This window comes from Artemia franciscana, chromosome 18, assembly GCF_032884065.1.
Source record: "Artemia franciscana chromosome 18, ASM3288406v1, whole genome shotgun sequence".
NCBI classification, from domain to species: Eukaryota; Metazoa; Arthropoda; class Branchiopoda; order Anostraca; family Artemiidae; genus Artemia; species Artemia franciscana.
In genome coordinates, this window is record NC_088880.1 from 20013813 (window position 1) to 20032450 (window position 18638).

The 18638-nt window shown below is 36.1% G+C and overlaps 1 protein-coding gene across 9 annotated transcripts in view; it reads right to left on the reverse strand.

Annotated features, from left to right (window-relative positions):
- Positions 1–18638, reverse strand: part of LOC136038729 (protein prune homolog 2-like) — a gene marked incomplete at its 3' end in the record, with an annotated part of 69568 nt that overhangs the window by 43084 nt on the left and 7846 nt on the right. Inside the window, 1 exon segment of one of the 9 annotated variants that reach the window (XM_065722072.1) lies at positions 9419–10805. In XM_065722072.1, coding sequence (XP_065578144.1) covers positions 9419–9421 — 3 coding nt within the window. 9 annotated transcript variants of the gene reach the window in all.

Sequence of the window (18638 nt, forward strand, 5' to 3'; positions counted from 1 at the left end):
ACCAATTTTTGCCAGATTAAATAAGTTTCAAAAGGCCAGGAAATTTTAAGATGGTTGATAAAGTTTTAATAGTCCGAAGGCCTAAACAGGAAGTTTTCAGACACTCCCAGTCTTGAAAAACGGCTCCATACTGTGCGGATCTAGCAGTAAAGTATGACGGCAATTCCACGGAGGGTTCCATCTTTATTCATAAATCCTCAGTTAATGATGACATGAGTCAGTGAGAACCAAGGGTGTTGATCAATCATAGTCAATGATGACCTTTTTTTTAACAAAAGAGATCTTGCCGCAGCAAAACGGTATTTTGTCATAATTTGTTTTACAAAAATATAATTTTACCCAAAGGGGTCAAAATACCCCAGAATCTAAGCTCTAAGATGGGTGATCGATTTGTTGTGTTCTAAAACCCTCAAATAGAGTAGTTCAGTCGCTTATCTTGAAATACGGAAAAATTCGCTTTTTTGCATGGTTAGAATGTATCTTTTCATTTCCATCTAATTTTTTTTTAATCACGGCTGGTAGGTTACCGCAAGATCGCAGGCAGGTGCTTAATGGCCCATTAAAAAGCTGCTGCCGCTCATGAGTCCAAAGCACCATCGTAAAATGCCACATGGCCCTTCCTGCATTGGAAAGACCGAGAACCATAATAAAGGTACCATTGTAACATCCCTGACCTAGAATCCTTAACCACAAGATTACAATTCCCCTCTTCTAAACTCCCCATCCCAACCCCCACAGTAAGCGATAACTAAAACACGCACTCTGAAAAAAACGAGCCAAATAAAAAGATGTGATATATTTGTGTTCATTTTTGATGCAAATATTTGATTTTCTTATGTGCATGTTCTAAAAGATACCGGTGACAAAATGCCCCTCAGACTCTTTAGCTTTGATAAAAACTCCTTTTTTACTAGTAACTCTTAGTCAAAGAGTTCGTGGTAACAAACTGTAAGGAAGGAGCGACTCGGCTCAATAGTAACCGAAACACTAATAATCGGAATTTTGATACCAATAGATATATTAAAAAAAGTTGGCTTTTTTTATTACCCAGTTGTAATAGCATATCGAAAGAGGGCTCATTCAAACGGAAATTAAAAGTCCTAGTACCCTTTTCAAGTGACCAAAAAAATTGGAGGGCAACTAAGCCCCTTCCCACGCTCCTTTTTCTCAAAATCGTGCTATCAGAATTTTGAAATTGTGATTTTGTTCAGTATAGTTGAAGGTTCGAATAACCATGTCTTTGGAGATAGCATGACCCCACAGTCTCTGGGGAAAGGTCTTTAAGTTACAAAATTTGCCCATTGCTTTGGTAAAGTATTTATTATTGGGAAGTATGCCTACATTTTTTGGGTGAAGGGAAGGAGATGATCTTCTGCTGGTGGGCTTTTCCACGAGAATACTTTTCCATGGGGAGACACGTTTCCAGGGGGTGAATTTTTCAGAAAAAACTTTACACTGGGGGGTGTTTGCCGTAATTCTTATACAAAGTCTTCGCATAAGCCTGTGATAGCTTAAATCCTGAACTACCGACTGTAGAGAACAGAGGGAGGCATATGTAACAAAATGAAATTGGCATTTTACTAAATCAAAAACCGGTCAAAATATGAGAGAGCACTAGCCTTTCATTTGATAATTTAAAAAAATCACAACGCAAGTTTTTTAAGAAAAGTAAGAGCTCTATTAAACCAAAATGAGCAAATATAAAGTCAAGTAATTTTCCAAGCATAAAGCTCCCACAAATAATGAAACCCGAAAGAAATAGAAAATTTCAATAAATAATCGAGTCAAACTCAAAACAAGAAAAGATAAACCTGAGTAGAGTTGAAAACCCCCATGCCTTCTCAATACCAGAACTTAATTTGAACTTTACAGAAAACAAATATTTAAAAATGTTTTCACTTTCTGACTTTAGCAAATATAAGATTTTTAACACTTTAAGGAATAAATATCAGTATATGTGTATTAAACTGGCAATCCACGGTCATTTGTTTTATTTTTTCAGAACCTTTGCCCAAGAACCATGGTGGTTTGTCTCAGCCCTGGAGGCATTGCTATATGGTCTTTGGACTATTTTGAACATAATGCCTATCTCACAATTTCGATCAGAAACGTTTGGGAAAAGAGGTCGTCGGATGGGGGGGATTAGCTGCCCTCCATCACTTTTGACTCTTAATAAAACTATAACTTTCAATATCCAATTTCCAATTAGATGAGCCTCCTCTAAAGATTATACGACCACCCTTTCTGTAAAAACCATTTATCCCCCCAATGCATAACTTACAACCCTGTGAGAAAGTGGCTATCTCAAAATTTCTTTCAGATGTCTTTGGCGAAAAGACGACTTAGGGGAGGGGCTAGTTGCTGTTTAGTCACTTTTAACTCTGAAAAGGGAACGAAAACTTTTAATTTTCAGTCCATTGAGCCTCCTCCGTAGTTTATACTACCACCCCTTCCACAAAAACCTTATACCTAAATAATGGTCAAATAATATAGCTTATAGCTCATGCCTTTAGGGCTGTGGGGCTGTCATCCTTAAAGACGTAATTACTGGATGTTTCAATTACGCTGAACAAAATGCCATCTCAAAATGTTTATTGGATGCGTTTGTGGAATGATGCCTTTGGGGGATGGGGGGCTGATTACCCTCTAATCAATTTTAAGTATTGAGAAGGACACTAGAGCTTTCAATTTTAAACCGAAAGAGCCCCTTTCGAAGTTTCTACGACAACATCTTCTACACGATGTGCCCTGGTCTGAAAAAAAAATACAATACATAGTGCCCACATCGCTCTTCACTTAGGCAGCGCTATTGTGCTGTCCATGAGAGTCCATCTGTCTTGGAATGTCAGACGAGGTTGGGTTTGAACAGAAAAAAAAACAATTTAATTCAAAATTAATTTGATTAATATCAAAATACGATTATTATAAAAAAATAATCGTATTAGAATACGATTTAAGTTGGGACTACTATGGACCGGCTTTAATTTGCTATTCGTCAAGGCAGTATAGCCTACATGTTTCTTTGACATGGTTTACTGCCTAATCAAGGCTGCATCTAAAGGGGGAGGGGCTACCGGGTTTAACCCCCCCCACCCCCCAATGGAAATTTCTGTCCGACTTGTAAAGGAGTAACAATAATACATGTAAACAAATATTTAAAGCGTTTTTTAAGCTTTTTTTAACCCCGCTCCCCACCAAAAATCTTGGATACGTCCTTACACTGAGTCCTCCCCCCCCTAGGATAGTTTCTACATACGAGTCTGCAAGTAGTCTATCCTCAACTGTAAATATCCTTAAGAAACTTCTTGACATCAACTAGTCAAAACATCAACGAAGTACTAAAAATATTATCTTAAATTACAGCGGAAGTTTTTGACCGCAACAGGAGTGGGAGTGGTCTAATAGAACAAAACAAAAAAGTCCTATTTTTATGTATACATTCTGCAATGCGTGGGTGAACCGCCGACAACTTCCTTTTTATTCGTGCTGAAGCAGAAGTTGAACCTAACTTAAGGCATAAAAATACGTGATTTGACTTAATATTGTTTACCACTGGAAGCAATTCAATCGGAAGCTAAGATTTTACGCGTCAATTGCTCATTTGCTAGAACACCCAAATAGTCTAGTTTGATAGACTTAGAAACTAAACGTGCTATATTTCACAGGCTTAAGCAGAGGACTAGTGCTCTTCTCCTGCAGTCTAGACTTATAAAAAAACAATCATGCAAAATGGCTTGTGAAGGATCGAGTATATTTACAAATAAACTTACATCATTAACAAAAATAAAAAAAGATTCTTCTTTGCAAATTCAACCTTTTAATTTTTCATATTTAGACACTGGTAAAAAAAACCAATCAATATAATCAAAAAAAGTGAATCAACTTTTCAAATTGCTATTTTCTGGTCGTAATTTTTTTTTTTCTTACTATCTGTCACCATACAGTAAAGACAATGTTTTATTTAGTGTTTGAATACTGATCTACAAAATGTGGATAATTAGGAAGCATAAGGGTAGCACTATTCCAAGGACAAACCATATCAAAGGCTTGTGACGTACTCAAATTTACAATTCTCATCTCCAACATGTGTACTCGTTGTGTGTGTTTAGTCAGCATGGGATTAAACTTTTGGAGTACTTCCTTTGTTTCATTGTACCCCACCTTCCTATTCGAGTTTTACCCAGTTTTCCTATTGCTCCATCTTATAACTGCCGCTTTACAGCAGTCTTGAGAAAACCTCAAGAAACCTTCTCCCGTGACTAAACCTTAAAAAAAATATTCAATGGAAAATAGTTTTTTCTCAAAAGGCGTCTCCCCGTGTAAGAGCAAAAAATCCCCACTGCAGTCCAATCACTACCTCCTTGATGAATAGTGCCGTTCGTTTCCAATACGGTATCTACTAGGAGGGCAACATGTTCACCCCTGAACCACCTCAGCACCGCACCTTACCACCTCAGCAACACCTTTCTTTCTATTTGGTGCCACAGAAACCCCTTTATTCTTCTCTCTACTCTGGGGTATTATTTTGCAAAAGCAACCTCCAGCTAGTTATCGGATTTTGTGATAAGTTAGACCATTTTCTTCTTTTTTTTTGCCTTTTAGTTCACTCTATTTGCTAGTTGGTGCCCCTGCCCTTGGCCAACTCTGCACCTAATGTGAGAGATTACTACGAATGCAAAAATTAATTCACTGTAATTAAGCCAGGCACAGGGGTGACTAGAATATTTTTCGACGTAAAACAGAAAAACTTAAAAAGTTTGTTTTAGGATGACTTTTGTTCAGTTTTGCATGCTGGCAACCTAAATTCTGACTTCTCCTAGCAAAACTAAAGCAGTAGATCGATAGATCCCAATCCATACAAAATATATGAAAATTATATTTAATTTTGCAGAAGTTCTATTTAATTTTTTATAGATAATATACTGATATGTTCCTTCGATATAAAATGTGAAAGAAAGTAAAGAAAAGAATAAGACTGAAGCTACAGACAGCAGAAAAGCACTAAACTAAGACTTGAGTAGCGAATCGTAAAGACGCAAACCGCAAGAAAAGATAATACATCAAATCTTAAAGAGTACCAACAAAACTTTCAAGGTCATCTTTAAAAGGTCATAGATTTTCCTATATAAATATCCTAAATTTATTGATAATTTACCAATTGATGGGCATAGCCACAAAAGTGGTTAACCACATCTTGTGAACGGATTAAACATAGGAAAGCTCTAAAAGTAGGTTAAATTTTGGTAATTATATGTTTGGGAAATAGAAACTATCACGTTTCCCAATACTGCTAGATTTTCTGTTTGTTTTAAGTTTTAATGTTGCTCTTGCAGTGACTCATTTCACTTACATTTAATTTTAGATCGTTTTTCGAATCACGGCCAGGACTAACTAAGTTTCAATCTGGGCTTGCGGCCCAATAAGCCCCCGATTTATTTTTAATAAATTGTGTATACACTGTAAAAAAAATCAGATATCCAACAAAATTTTGGCTGGAATTCAAATAAGTAAAAAAAAACTCAAATTTAGTTGAAAATGTGATTCCTGTTTGAAGTCAAACAAATTGCTGATATTGTCAAGATTTATATACTTTTCAGTAGCAAAAATGTGATTTTCAATGTAAATAAGTTTTATTAATCAAAATGGTTTGGATTTCAATTCGGATTGAAATTTCTTGAATAATATATTAAATTTTGCTATGGTGCAGTTTTATGTAAATGTATGTACAAACATTTTATGTTCTAATCGCTTTTAGCCATTTTTAAAAAAGAAAAGACAGGAACAGTCTAACAAATCATACTATAAAGAATCATTTCTGTAGCATGATTGCTGAGATTACCCTTCTCTGAGCGGTAGAAAGATCAGTTGTGGCTTACGTCGGAATTTGGATCTTAAGGACAGTTCCTGGCTGCTATAATGGTCAGTTGGGATGACATAGGGGTAATCCGATTGGCTGCGGAAATGTTGATCATTGTAATATTTTTGATTGCCATGGGTAGCCTATAAAATATGGCTTATATTCACTATATGTTAATCAAGATTGCCACCGCTAATGAATCATCACTAATTATGATGATTTCACTGGTAACTTAATAAACAAAATGAAAGTTCAATTTGGGTTTGAAAATCCAATATTTTTGTTTTGCAACAAGTTCGAAATTCAATAATGATTATGAATTCCAATAAGGCCCCAAATAAACTTCAACGATATTCAGTTGTTGAAACCCCAATTTTTGTTGAATTTCAAACATTTTTTTACAATTGTCAGTAATTGTAAATTTTTTGGCAGCGTTCCGCTTTTTCAGTTTTTTGGCTTAAGAATTAAAATCTTGGCTTGTAATTGAAAATTTGCACAAAACTTAAATACTTATGGAATATAATGCAAATCACTTCAGGTAGCATTGAGATAATTGTCAGGAACATTTTTCTGAATAAGGGAGGCATCATACCCCATCCTATATTTTTCTGGATATTCATGGAGATTCAGACAATTTAGGCATCGAATGGGCATCGATTTTTCTGTAATAAGGGAGGCATCACTCTTATTCAGGCTGAGTACAAACAAAGAGAGTTGATAAATTATTCCCCACACCCACCCTTCATACCCAATCCTATATTTTCTGAATATTTATAGAGATAGACAATTTGGGCATCGAAACGTGCTTTTTTATGCGTCTGCCTCCGTCTTCACCAATAAAAAGACCCATCGCTCCCACTTCAATTACGAAGTAAATGTGACTTTATGAAAAATAGTGACTCAACTTTGTTAATTCAAGCATTAAGATAAACGTATTCAAGCAATTAAGATATATGTATTAAACATTTCTCTTATATATGACTCCTTGATTTTACAATTTGAAATAAATTCAAGGTGATTAGGTTACAGCAGGATGTGCGAAAATCTTTTGCATATGCGGCTAACAGTTGCTTTTATTTGTATTTAAATGAAAATTATACTTGAAAAAAGATGGCATTAGGTTCTTAAAATAATCTAAGATAAATAAAATAAAGCATTACAATTTAAATAAAAATCAGACTTGAAAGAACAATAAAGGTATGCTTGAAAGAAAATATACAATAAATAAGAGGAGATCCAATTTAATAGGGGTATCCGGAGATTTTAGATTGATGTTGCTAACTTTAGCATCCATTACTATTACTAGTTTAATAAAACCAGAATGGAAGAAAGATTAAAATTAGCCTCGAAGGGGAATACAAATATCATATTAATCAAATGAAGAGACTGAAATGAAATTATTAATAAAATCTTTATGTTCTTATTATTGAACCATTAAATAAAGGTTGTTTCTATTGACGGGGGCTGCAACCCTTTATGCACTCCCCTTAATTTTTTGAAAAAGATCAAACATGATATCTTACATTCCTAAAAAAAATCCCTATGGAGGGGCAATCAGGTGTTTTCTTTTTGTGCAGATGTCAGTTGGGTTATTACGCGTTTCAGATGGGTCTAGCGCGCGTGCACGGAAACCAATAACCTTATTTCAGGTGGCTTAAGAACCAAAGATGGAGAAAATCCTTGGAACTGATGGGGCCCTTTTGTAGATTTGGTTGGACCTAATCCTTACCAATTGCCAATTCGCTCAGAACTGATAGGAGTTGGATTATATTCTGGTCGGATCTGATTTTAAGCATTTATGCATTTTTAATAGTTTTTTAAGCATTCCATTGCTCTCTAATCGCTCTTTACTAATGACGTTAAGGAAAAAATGTTTAACGATTACTATTTTCTTTGATTTAAAAAACCAATGTAAAAATATAAATCATAATAATACCACTCCTTTAATTTCAAGCATTACAGGTTATTAGGTGTGAAAACCTGCAAGTGAATAAATTGTCATAAATAATAAGCTTTGGCAGAGTCTGGGTCACCCCGGTATATTCCATTTTATCATAGTCACTTGAATGAAACTGAAAACAATCCAGTGAGGCACCAGCTTTTCTGAGGAAGACCCAATCAACAATATTTGAAAGGGAATGTCAGTTATTTCTGGCTACCCTTTTTCATAGGATGACTGATTGGCTTGACTAAATTCCACCAACTGTTTGTTTTTGGGAATTATTTCTTTTCTTCTCCTCCTTGGTCCAATTTACAATTTCAGGCACATTTGGACCTTCTGCTTCAGCTCCTGATGGTTCATTATCAAAAACTGCAAAGGAAATGGTCATCTGCATGGAAGGCGAATGAAAAGTTTTTCGTCAAAATATATGCGAGATATTTTTCATTTATATTTTATCATTTTATTCAGACATTAGATCGAGAATCGCGCCTGACTCATTTTAATAGGATATAGCAGGTCCGATGCTTTGGTGTGATTCTATATGAGGGGCTTTTGTTTATCTTTGGAAAGCAGTTCAGGAAGTTGAATGAAACTCTCAATAATGAACCCAGAGCCTCAATTACTTTGGGAAGGTATTTTGAATTAACTATCTCCACCCTTTACCCTCACTAAGGGCACTGATGATGTATAATCTTTTACAATCTTTGTATTATGAAAGTGAAGCCTTGAAAAATAGATGAGCTGCTCAAACGAGGCACAAGGAAACTATTTTAAGTTTCATACCTTTGCTCAATCTTGATTTATAATGTTTTAAAAATTTGAAAACCTATTTTTAGTTTGGGCAGAAATTCTTGATATGGCTTATAATCCTGTTGAAGCAATATAAATCACGGTATGAAAAACAAGAGCGAAAAAAAAAAGATTGACAGTCCTACATTAACATAAAACTTATAATTTCCAAATCTAGACAGTAATAGAGGCGTAGTCTAGGTAATCTCCTAAGCCTTAGAAATATAGAAATCTTAGAATCCGAGTTTATATTTCAGGCCCCTGATTCATTCCTCAGAATTTCATTCACCTAACTCAGCTCCTTTCTATGATATCAAAAAGCCGCGTAACTTGAATTTTACCTCTGGCTCTAGGGGATTATGTTACCACAGGACATAAAACTTTTTGGAATCGTCAATTGTTTTAATTGAAATGTGCATCTTCAAACGTTAAACCGATACCATACAAGACAAACGGCGGCACCAGGGGGCTCTTGGGGCAATGATGGGATATTGGGCTGGCCAACGATTGGTTTTGTCCCAATTGACGGAATTTTTTCTAATCGAATAGACTCTCTTAAGTTTTTGTTTTACAAGTTTCTGTATTATCATATCTTGGGGCCACTATGATGGGGCCAAGAAGACAAAATGAAAGTGTTTCAAAGGTAAATAAAAATAAAAACAATTGAACGGTTCTGTTTTGAGTTGATAATCATATGATATTTATTAAGTCCCCCAGCATTAATGACTTTATGTTTAGACTTTAAACATAAGACTCGGGCTTTAAAGAAAAAAAAAATGTTTACAAAGTTTCTAAATCCTAACTACAGTTCAGTAAGAATTCACGCTTACCATAATCCATAAATATTCCGATACACAGATGTGCAAAATCTTTATCAGAACTAAGGATTTACAAGATATTTTGGCTAAAATTATGGACTAAATTTCTTATTTTTGCGGTTTGAAACGAACTGTTGACGAGCGAATCACGCAAGTCTTTTGTGTCACCGGAGAGAAGCAATTCAATCAATAAGTCTTGACCAAAAATTCAGAAGTTCCTTATTAAAAAGTATAGATAGCCGAGCTATACATGCTAGGCAGAAGTACAGTTAATTTTTTTTAAGTCAAATTAAGAAACGCAAGGTAATTAACAATTACAGTTAATGCCTGAAGCTAAATTTAACACTAAGGTATTCAGGGAAGGTATCCGATGGAAAGTTTTCAATGAGGTTAAAAATTTATTAAATTTGTACCAGAATACAAATTTGCCAGGGGCGAAAAATCGCTGTGCGTTTGTAATTTTAACCCCCTAGAATAGGGAGCTAAAAAAAATAAATGACCGGGGATTATCAGTTAAATATATATATTCTAATATATATTCCTTAAAGTTTTAATTTTTTTATTTATTAGAGAAAACAAGAGCTAAGAGGTCATATGGCACTTGTGACGAGGCAAGAAGAGCTAAGAGCCAAGAGCTCATATGGTATGAGCTCTAACAAAATTCTAAGAATCAATAGATTGATTTAAAAGGAAAATCAGAGGCTTAATGCCGGTCAGGATTTAAAATAAGAGCTCTGAGTCACGATGTCCTTCTAAATATCAAAATTCATTAAGATCCGATCACCCACTCGTAAGTTATAAATACCGCTTTTTTTCTAATTTTTCCTCTCCCTTTAGCCACCCAGATGGTCGAATCTGGGAAAAAGACTTTATCAAGTCAATTTGTGCAGCTCCCTGACAAGCCTACCGATATTCATCGTCCTAGCATGTCCAGAAGCACCAAACTAACCCAATCACTGAACCCCTCCCGCCAACTCCCCCAAAGAGAGCGAATCCAGTACGGTTACATCAATCACGTATCAAGGACATTTGCTTACTCTATCTACCAAGCTTCATCCCGATTCCTCCACTCCAAGTGTTTTCGAAGATTTTCCCCTCCAACTCCCCCCAATCTGGTCGGGATTTGAAAAAAGAGCTCTGAGACATAAGTTCCTTCTAAATATCAAATTTCATTAAGATCCAATCACCTAATCGTAAGATAAGAATACCCCAATTTTCACGTTTTCCAAGAATTCTGTTTTTCCCCTCCAACTCCCCCCAATGTCACAGGATCTGGTCGGAATTTAAAATTAGAGCATGAAAGCACAATATCCTTCTAAATATCAAATTTCATTAAGATCTGGTCACCCTTTCGTAAGTTACAAATACCTCAATTTTCAAAATTACCCCCCCCCCAAACTCCACCAAAGAGAGCAAATCCGGTCCGGTTATGTCAGTCACGTATCTTAGACAGGTTTTTATTCTTCCCATCCAGTTTGATCCTGATCTCACCGCTTCAAGTATTTTCTAAGATTTCCGGTTTCCCCCAACTGCCCCCCCCCCAAATGGCGCTGGATCCGGTTGAGATTTAAAATAAGAGATCTGAGTTAGGTCCTTCTAAATATGAAGTTTCATGAAGATCCGGTCACTCCTTCGTAAGTTAAAAATACGTCATTTTTTCTAATTTTTCAGAATTAACCCCCCCCCCAAATAGAGCGGATCCGTTCCAAATATGTAAATTACGTATCTAAGACTTCTGCTTATTTTTCCCACCAAGTTTCATCCCGATCCCTCCAATCTAAGCGTTTTCCATGATTTTAGGTTCCCCTACCCCAAACTCCCCCCAATGTCACCAGATCCGGTCGGGACGTAAAATAAGAGCTTTGAGATAGAATATCCTTCTAAATATCAGATTTCATTGAGATCTTATCACCCGTTCGTAAGTTAAACATACCTCATTTTTTCTAATTTTTCAGAATTACAGAATTACCCCCCCCCCCCAATTACCCCAAAGAGAGTGGATCCGTTCAGGTTATGTCAATCATGTATCTAGGACTTGTGCTTATTCTTCCCACCAAGTTTCATCTCGATCCCTCCACTCTAAGTGTTTTCCAAGTTTTAGGTTTCCCCCTCCCAACGCCCCCCCCCACAATGTCACCAATCTGGTCAGGATTTAAAATAAGAGCTCTGAGACACGATATCCTTCTAAATATCAAATTTCATTGAGGTCAGATCACACGTTCGTAAATTAAAAATACCTCATTTTTTCTAATTTTTCAGAATTAACACCCCCTCCCAACTGCCCCAAAGAGAGCGTATCCGTTCCGGTTATGACAATCATGTATCTAGGACTTGTGCTTATTTTTCCCACCAAATTTCATCCCGACCCCTCCACACTCAGTGTTTTCCAAGATTTTAGGTTTCCCCCTCCCAACTCCCCCCCCAATGTCACCAGATCCGGTCGGGATTTAAAATAAGAGCTCTGAGACACGATATCCTTCCAAACATCAAATTTCATTAATTAACGGGCCCCCCACTCGCCCCAGATGGTCGAATCGGGAAAATGACTATTTCTAATTTAATCTGGTCCGGTCCCTGATACGCCTGCCAAATTTCATCGTCCTAGCGTACCTGGAAGTGCCTATAGTAGCAAAACCGGGACCGACAGAATTTGCGATTGCTATATGTCACTTGGTTAATACCAAGTGCCATAAAAAAAAACATTTAAAATGCATTTTGTTTTTAGTAAAGTGCAAATTATGCTTCGGTCTTGAGAAGGCATGGGGTGTGTCAGACCTACTCATGTTAATTTTTGCTCGTTTTGAGTTTGATTCGGTTATTTATTGTATTTTTTGTTCGTTTTGAGTTTTATTTATTTATTGACGGTGATTTGTGGTATTATTACGCTTGGGAGATTATTTGACTTTATTTTTTACTTTTCTTAGAAAAACTTGTTTTGTAGAATAAGTTCTTTAAATTAATTTCTGTTCGGTTTTTATTTACATAGGTCCCTTTCACGGGAAAAATATCTTTTCAGTTTTTACGGCACTTGGTATTAACCAAATGACGTATAGCAATCGCAAATTCTGTCGGTCCCGGTTTTGCTACTTTAGGCACTTCCAGGTAAGCTAGGACGATGAAATTTGGCAAGCGTATCAGGGACCAGACCAGATTAAATTAGAAATAGTCGTTTTCCCGATTTGACCATCGGGGGGGGGGGGAAGTGGGGGGCCCGTTAATTCGGAAAACATAGAAAAAATGAAGTATTTTTAACTTATGAGCGGGTGATGGGATCTTAGTGAAATTTGATGTTTGGAATGATATTGTGTCTCAGAGCTCTTATTTTAAATCCCGACCGGATCTGGTGACATTGGGGGAAGTTGGAGGGGGAAACCTAAAATCTTGGAAAACACTTAGAGTGGAGGGATCGGGATGAAACTTGGTGGGAAAAATAAGCACAAGACCTAGATACATGATTGACATAACCGGAACGGATCCGTTCTCTTTGAGGTAGTTGGGGGAGGGGTTAATTCTGAAAAATTAGAAAAAATGAGGTATTTTTTACTTACGACGGGGTGATCGGATCTCAATGAAATTTGATATTTAGAAGACTATCGTGTCTCAAAGCTCTTATTTGAAATCCTGACCGGACCTGGTGACATTGGGGGAAGTTTAGGGTGGTGGAGCCTAAAATCATGGAAAACGCTTAGATTGGAGGGATCGGGATGAAACTTGGTGGGAAAAATAAGCAGAAGTCTTACATACGTGATTTACATAATTGGAACGGATCCGCTCTAATGGGGGGGGAGGGGGTTAATTCTGAAAAATAAGAAAAATTACGTATTTGTAACTTACGAAGGAGTGATCGGATCTTCATGAAACTTCATATTTAGAAGGACTTCGTAACTCAGATTTCTTATTTTAAATCTCAACCGGATCAAGCGTAATTGGGGGGGGGAAGGCAGTTGGGGGGACCGGAAATCTTAGAAAATACTTAAAGAGGTGAGATCAGGATGAAACTGGATGGGAAGAATAGAAACCTGTTTAAGATACGTAACTGACATAACCGGACCGGATCTGCTCTCTTTGGTGGAATTGGGGGGGGGGGGGTAATTTTAAAAATTGAGGTATTTGTAACTTACGAAAGGGTGACCAGATTGATATTTAGAAGGATATTGTGCTTTCGTGTTCTAATTTTAAATTCCAACCAGATCCTGTGACATTGGGGGGAGTTGTAGGGGGAAACCGGAATTCTTGGAAAATGTGATAATTGGGGTATTTTTATCTTACGAATAGATGATCGGATCTTAATGAAATTTGATTTTTAGAAGAAATTCATGTCTCAGAGCTCTTATTTCAAATCCCGACCAGATCTTTTGACATTGGGGGGAGTTGGAGGGGGAAATCTTGAAAAAAACACTTGGAGTGGAGGAATCGGGATGAAGCTTGGTGGATAGAATAAACAAATGTCTTTGATACGTGATTGACAAAATCGTACTGGATTCGCTCTCTTTGGAGGAGTTGGGGGGAGGGGTTCAGTGATTTGGCGAGTTTGGTGCTTCTGGACGTGCTAGGACGATGAAAATTGGTAGGCGTGTCAGGTAGCTGCACAATTTGACTTGATAAAGTCGTTTTCCCAGATTCGACCATTTGGGGGGCTAAATGGAGAGGAAAAATTAGAAAAAATGAGGTATTTATAACTTACGAGTGGGTGATCGGATCTTAATGAGTTTTGATATTTAGAAGGACATCGTGACTGAGAGCTCTTATTTTAAATCCTGACCGGCATTAAGCCTCTTATTTTCCTTTTTAAATCAACCTATTGATTCATAGAATTTTGTTAGAGCTCATACCATATGATCTCTTGGCTCTTAGCTCTTCTCGCCTCGTCACAAGTGCAATATGAGCTCTTAGCTCTTGTTTTCTATAAGAATCTATAGTTCGGCTTGCTATTTGTATATTGGAGAAATTTTTTTCAAAGATTTTTAATCTTGACATAGAAAGTATTGTTGAATTTCATTTTATACTCCCTCAAGTTGGTTTGAAACTGAAACATTAATATCATTTTCAATTTATTTAATCTCGGTTCTTTGACAACCTGAATGAACTTATACTTTTTTTTTATTTATTTCAATTGTAGGAGCAAAAGTTGTAATAGTAGTAGCCCCTAAGGTTTCAACTTAATATCCCCGCTTGTTCTCAATATATTGCTGAGACTTCTTATTGGCAACCAAACACACTGTATCTTTTGAGTTAATATAGAAATGAAATTTAGCTTAAAAGCGCAAATCCAATATCCCTAGAGACATATTTGCTGGATTGTTCTACTATACTGAGCAAATGGATGTTTATAAATTTTGACTTGAAGTGTTTGGAAAAATAATGGGCTTGGGAGGGCGGCTGTTTACCCTCCAATCTCTGTTTAATCTTAAAAAGGGCACTAGAACTTTTAATTTTGATTTGAGTTAGCTTCTTTAAAAGTTTCAATGATATTTCTAGCTATTATAGAGCGGCGCTGCCTATGATATTGCTTATATGCCCTTTTGAAAACCTGTATATAAATAGTTTTTTCGCTTAATTACAATTCTTCTCTAAACGTTCCCTAAAGGTTTCATTTAGTTCCTATAGCGTCATTAATTACAGTAACTCTAGCGGTAGTATCGATAGCACGCACATAGCGCCTGCTGGCTTGTTAAAATCAGCCGAGACGTAAAATTAAAGGTTTAACTTAATAATGTAACCTGTTTTTGAGATATTGCTTTGTCACCTTTTTAAAAATCCACAAGCTATGACGATACAGTTATATATTCTTTTTCCGTAAAGAAAAAAAATAATATTCTCATCTTGAGAAGGCATGGGGGTTGTCAGCCCTACTCCTGTTTATTTATGCTCGTTTTAAGGTAGACTAGGTTATTATATTGACATTTAAATCTGAAAAATTAGAAAAACAAGGTATTTTTAACTTACGAACGGGTGATCGGATCCTAATGGAATTTGATGTTTGGAAAGATATCGTATCTCAGAGCTCTTATTTTAAATCCTGACCGGCACTGAGCCTCTGATTTTCCTTTTAAATCAATCTATTGATTTTTAGAATTTTGCTCGAGCTCATATCATATGAGCTCTTGGCTCTTACAGCCTCGTCAAAAGTGCCATAGGAGCTTTTAACACTTGTTTATTTAATAATAGCGGATTTTGTTAGTTTTACACTTCGAAGATAAGAAAAACTACTCATAGAATTTGACAACGCTTTCGTCCATGAAACTTAAACAATTAGAATGTGTTAGTTCCCAAAAGCCAACTATGCTTTCTAGCAAAATCTAAACCCTATTAAACTTTTTGGTGTCTTTTTTTTTTGCCACCTGCTACTGCCAAAAATTGCAGAGATTCACATGAAAGTCTTTTCAACAAAAATTGGATTGCGATTTATTTTTTTTAACATACATATGGTGCGTAAATTCCTTTTTTTTCAATTTCCTTAGCCCTTCTCAAAAAAAAAAAAAAAATTAAATTCTCAAATTTGGAAAACCATAATTTCTGCCTAGAACCACCCCTCATAGGCATGTCAAAACATAATAACGACACTTTTTCCCCTTGTGAGAAAGAAATACTGGAAAAAGGGAACATTACAAATTCAATAAAGAAAAATATAAATTCAAATAAAAGTTAAATTTAACAAATCAATAACTATTCATTTTTTTTTCAAATGTTTTTTTTCACTGTTTTTAATGCTTCTTTTTTCACTTCAAGTAATTCACGCTTTAGTTTCATTTTTTCCTAATGAATTTTTTTCATTTTTGTTTGGCATTGTGCTGAAGAGTAATGTATGCCATCTTCTAAGAAAGAAGCCGAGACTCCACTCCAGAATACAGAATTCACTGGTTTTGATGCTTCCTCCTGCTCTTGATAAATTGCAACCAGCGTCTGAATATGCTGCCTTGGCCGAGGCTTTTTATCATTAGCTGCAAAAAATAAGAATATCCAAAAATAGACATTCATGGGAAAATAAGGGGGTTGTAAAGACAGCATGGCCCAAATTAGGGAGTTAGGGACCTTCCTAATACCGAAAAAGAGACTAGATTGGGATGGCATTTAGGTAACCAGGTTAGTAAACCAAAGAACAGCACCCGTCATGATCTTCAGGTTAACAAAAAAGAAACCATAATTCAACAATCCTTGAAAGTCCATGGAAAAATCTAAACACCATTGTACCAACTAACTTGTTTATTCAAGTAGTTGATAAAGACTGCCTTGTCACTGCTGTTCTAAAATTCTACCATACTACATTCTTTTTACCATAGCTGAGACTCAAGCAGTCCTATACCTTTTACTGTACAAGCTGCTCAAACTGTCCAACAGTGACCATGTCATGAAGCTACTGAAAAACCTAGGTTTGCGAGTCATGAAGCTACTGAAAAACCTAAGTTTGCTGGTACCTGTATAGCATACAGTTAATCTTTAAATTACCTTCCTAGTACGAGAAAATGCAATAGTACGAGGTGTATTAAAAAAATACGTGAAATTTTTGTCACCAATGCATTAGTAACCGTTTTCTATGACTGTGAAGGAGTTTTACTTGTGGACTTTTTAGAAGGTTGAGGGGATGTCTAGATTTCCCTAAAAATAGCGTAAAAGGAAAGAAGCATCACCTAAAGAAGTTATTTGACACTGAAGAAGGTTATATTGAAAAATATATTGTCATTATGGAAGTTATTGTATACAGAAAGATCCATTGTAATAGAAAATCAAAAAAAACAATTACAAAATTCTGCTTATTTTTTTAATACCCTTACACTATCAGAAATGTGAACCACATATATATAGAACTAGCTGAGTATTCCTGGAAAACTTCAAGTTTACTAAAAAAAAAGTTCATAATCCATACTTTAGAAAACAATACACAATAGGCACAGAGAACTAGCTGATTGTTCTAACACCGGAATCTTTAAATTAGATTCAAGTTATCTTTAAATTAGACATCCAGAACTGCATTTTTTCCCACCATTTACTTCCCGCGTTCACAATTTGAAAACCCCAGGCCAAATATTCTGATTTTCCTTCACCAAGTCTTACAAACAGAATAACACTTAACATCAAAAAAAAGTATAAAAAACTTTAAAAAAAATTAATTTTTGTCCATTAGGGTTTATAACACTTGAATACAACATTGCGTTTTATAGGTAAAAATTAAATACTTTTCTTTATTACCCAAGCAAATTAAAGGAATGTGCTACAAGAATGATGGTTACATTCCAATATTGCTTTCGAATAGGGGAAATCCCCTTACCGAACTAGTGGGCGAAGTGAGCCTGCTTGAGAATTGTTCTGGATACAAGTTCACCTTCAAATCAAACAGTTCGTGGTAACGAACTGTAGTAAGGAGCGATCCGGCTCAATAGTAACCAAAACTCTAAAAAATTGAATTTTGATATCAATAGCTACATCAAAAGAATCGCAGTTTAATGCTGATTTTAAATATATAAGTTTCATCAAGTTTAGTTTTACCCATCAAAAGTTACGAGCCTGAGAAAATTTGCCTTATTTAGGAAAATAGGGGGAAACACCCCCTAAAAGTCGTAGGATCTTAACGAAAATGACACCATCAGATTCAGCGTATCAGAGAACCATAGTGTAGAAGTTTCAAGCTCCTATCTACAAAAATGTGGAATTTTGTATTGTTTGCCAGAAGACAAATCACGGGTGCGTGTTTGTTTTTTTTTTGTTTTTTTTTTTCCCAGGGGTCATCGTATCGACCAAGTGGTCCTAGAATGTCGCAAGAGGGCTCATTCTAACGGAAATGAAAAGTTCTAGTGCCCTTTTTAAGTGACCAAAAAAATTGGAGGGCATCTAGGCCCCCTCCCACGCTCATTTTTTTCCCAAAGTCAACGGATCAAAATTTTGAGATAGCCATTTTGTTCAGCATAGTCGAAAACCATAATAACTATGTCTTTGGGGATGACTTACTTCCCTACAGTCCCTGGGGGAGGGGCTGCAAGTTACAAACTTCGACTAGTGTTTACATATAATAATGGTTATTGAGAAGTGTACAGACGTTTTCAGGGGGATTTTTTGGTTTTGGGGGTAGGGTTGAGGGGAGGGGGCTATGTGGGAGGATCTTTCCTTTGAGAAATATGTCATGGGGGAAGAAAAATTCAATGAAAAGGGCGCAGGGCGCAGGACGAATCTGGTCACATTAGAAAAAAACGTCAAATTCAGAGCTTAATATACAATGCTGGGTGTTCGGAGCCTCTCT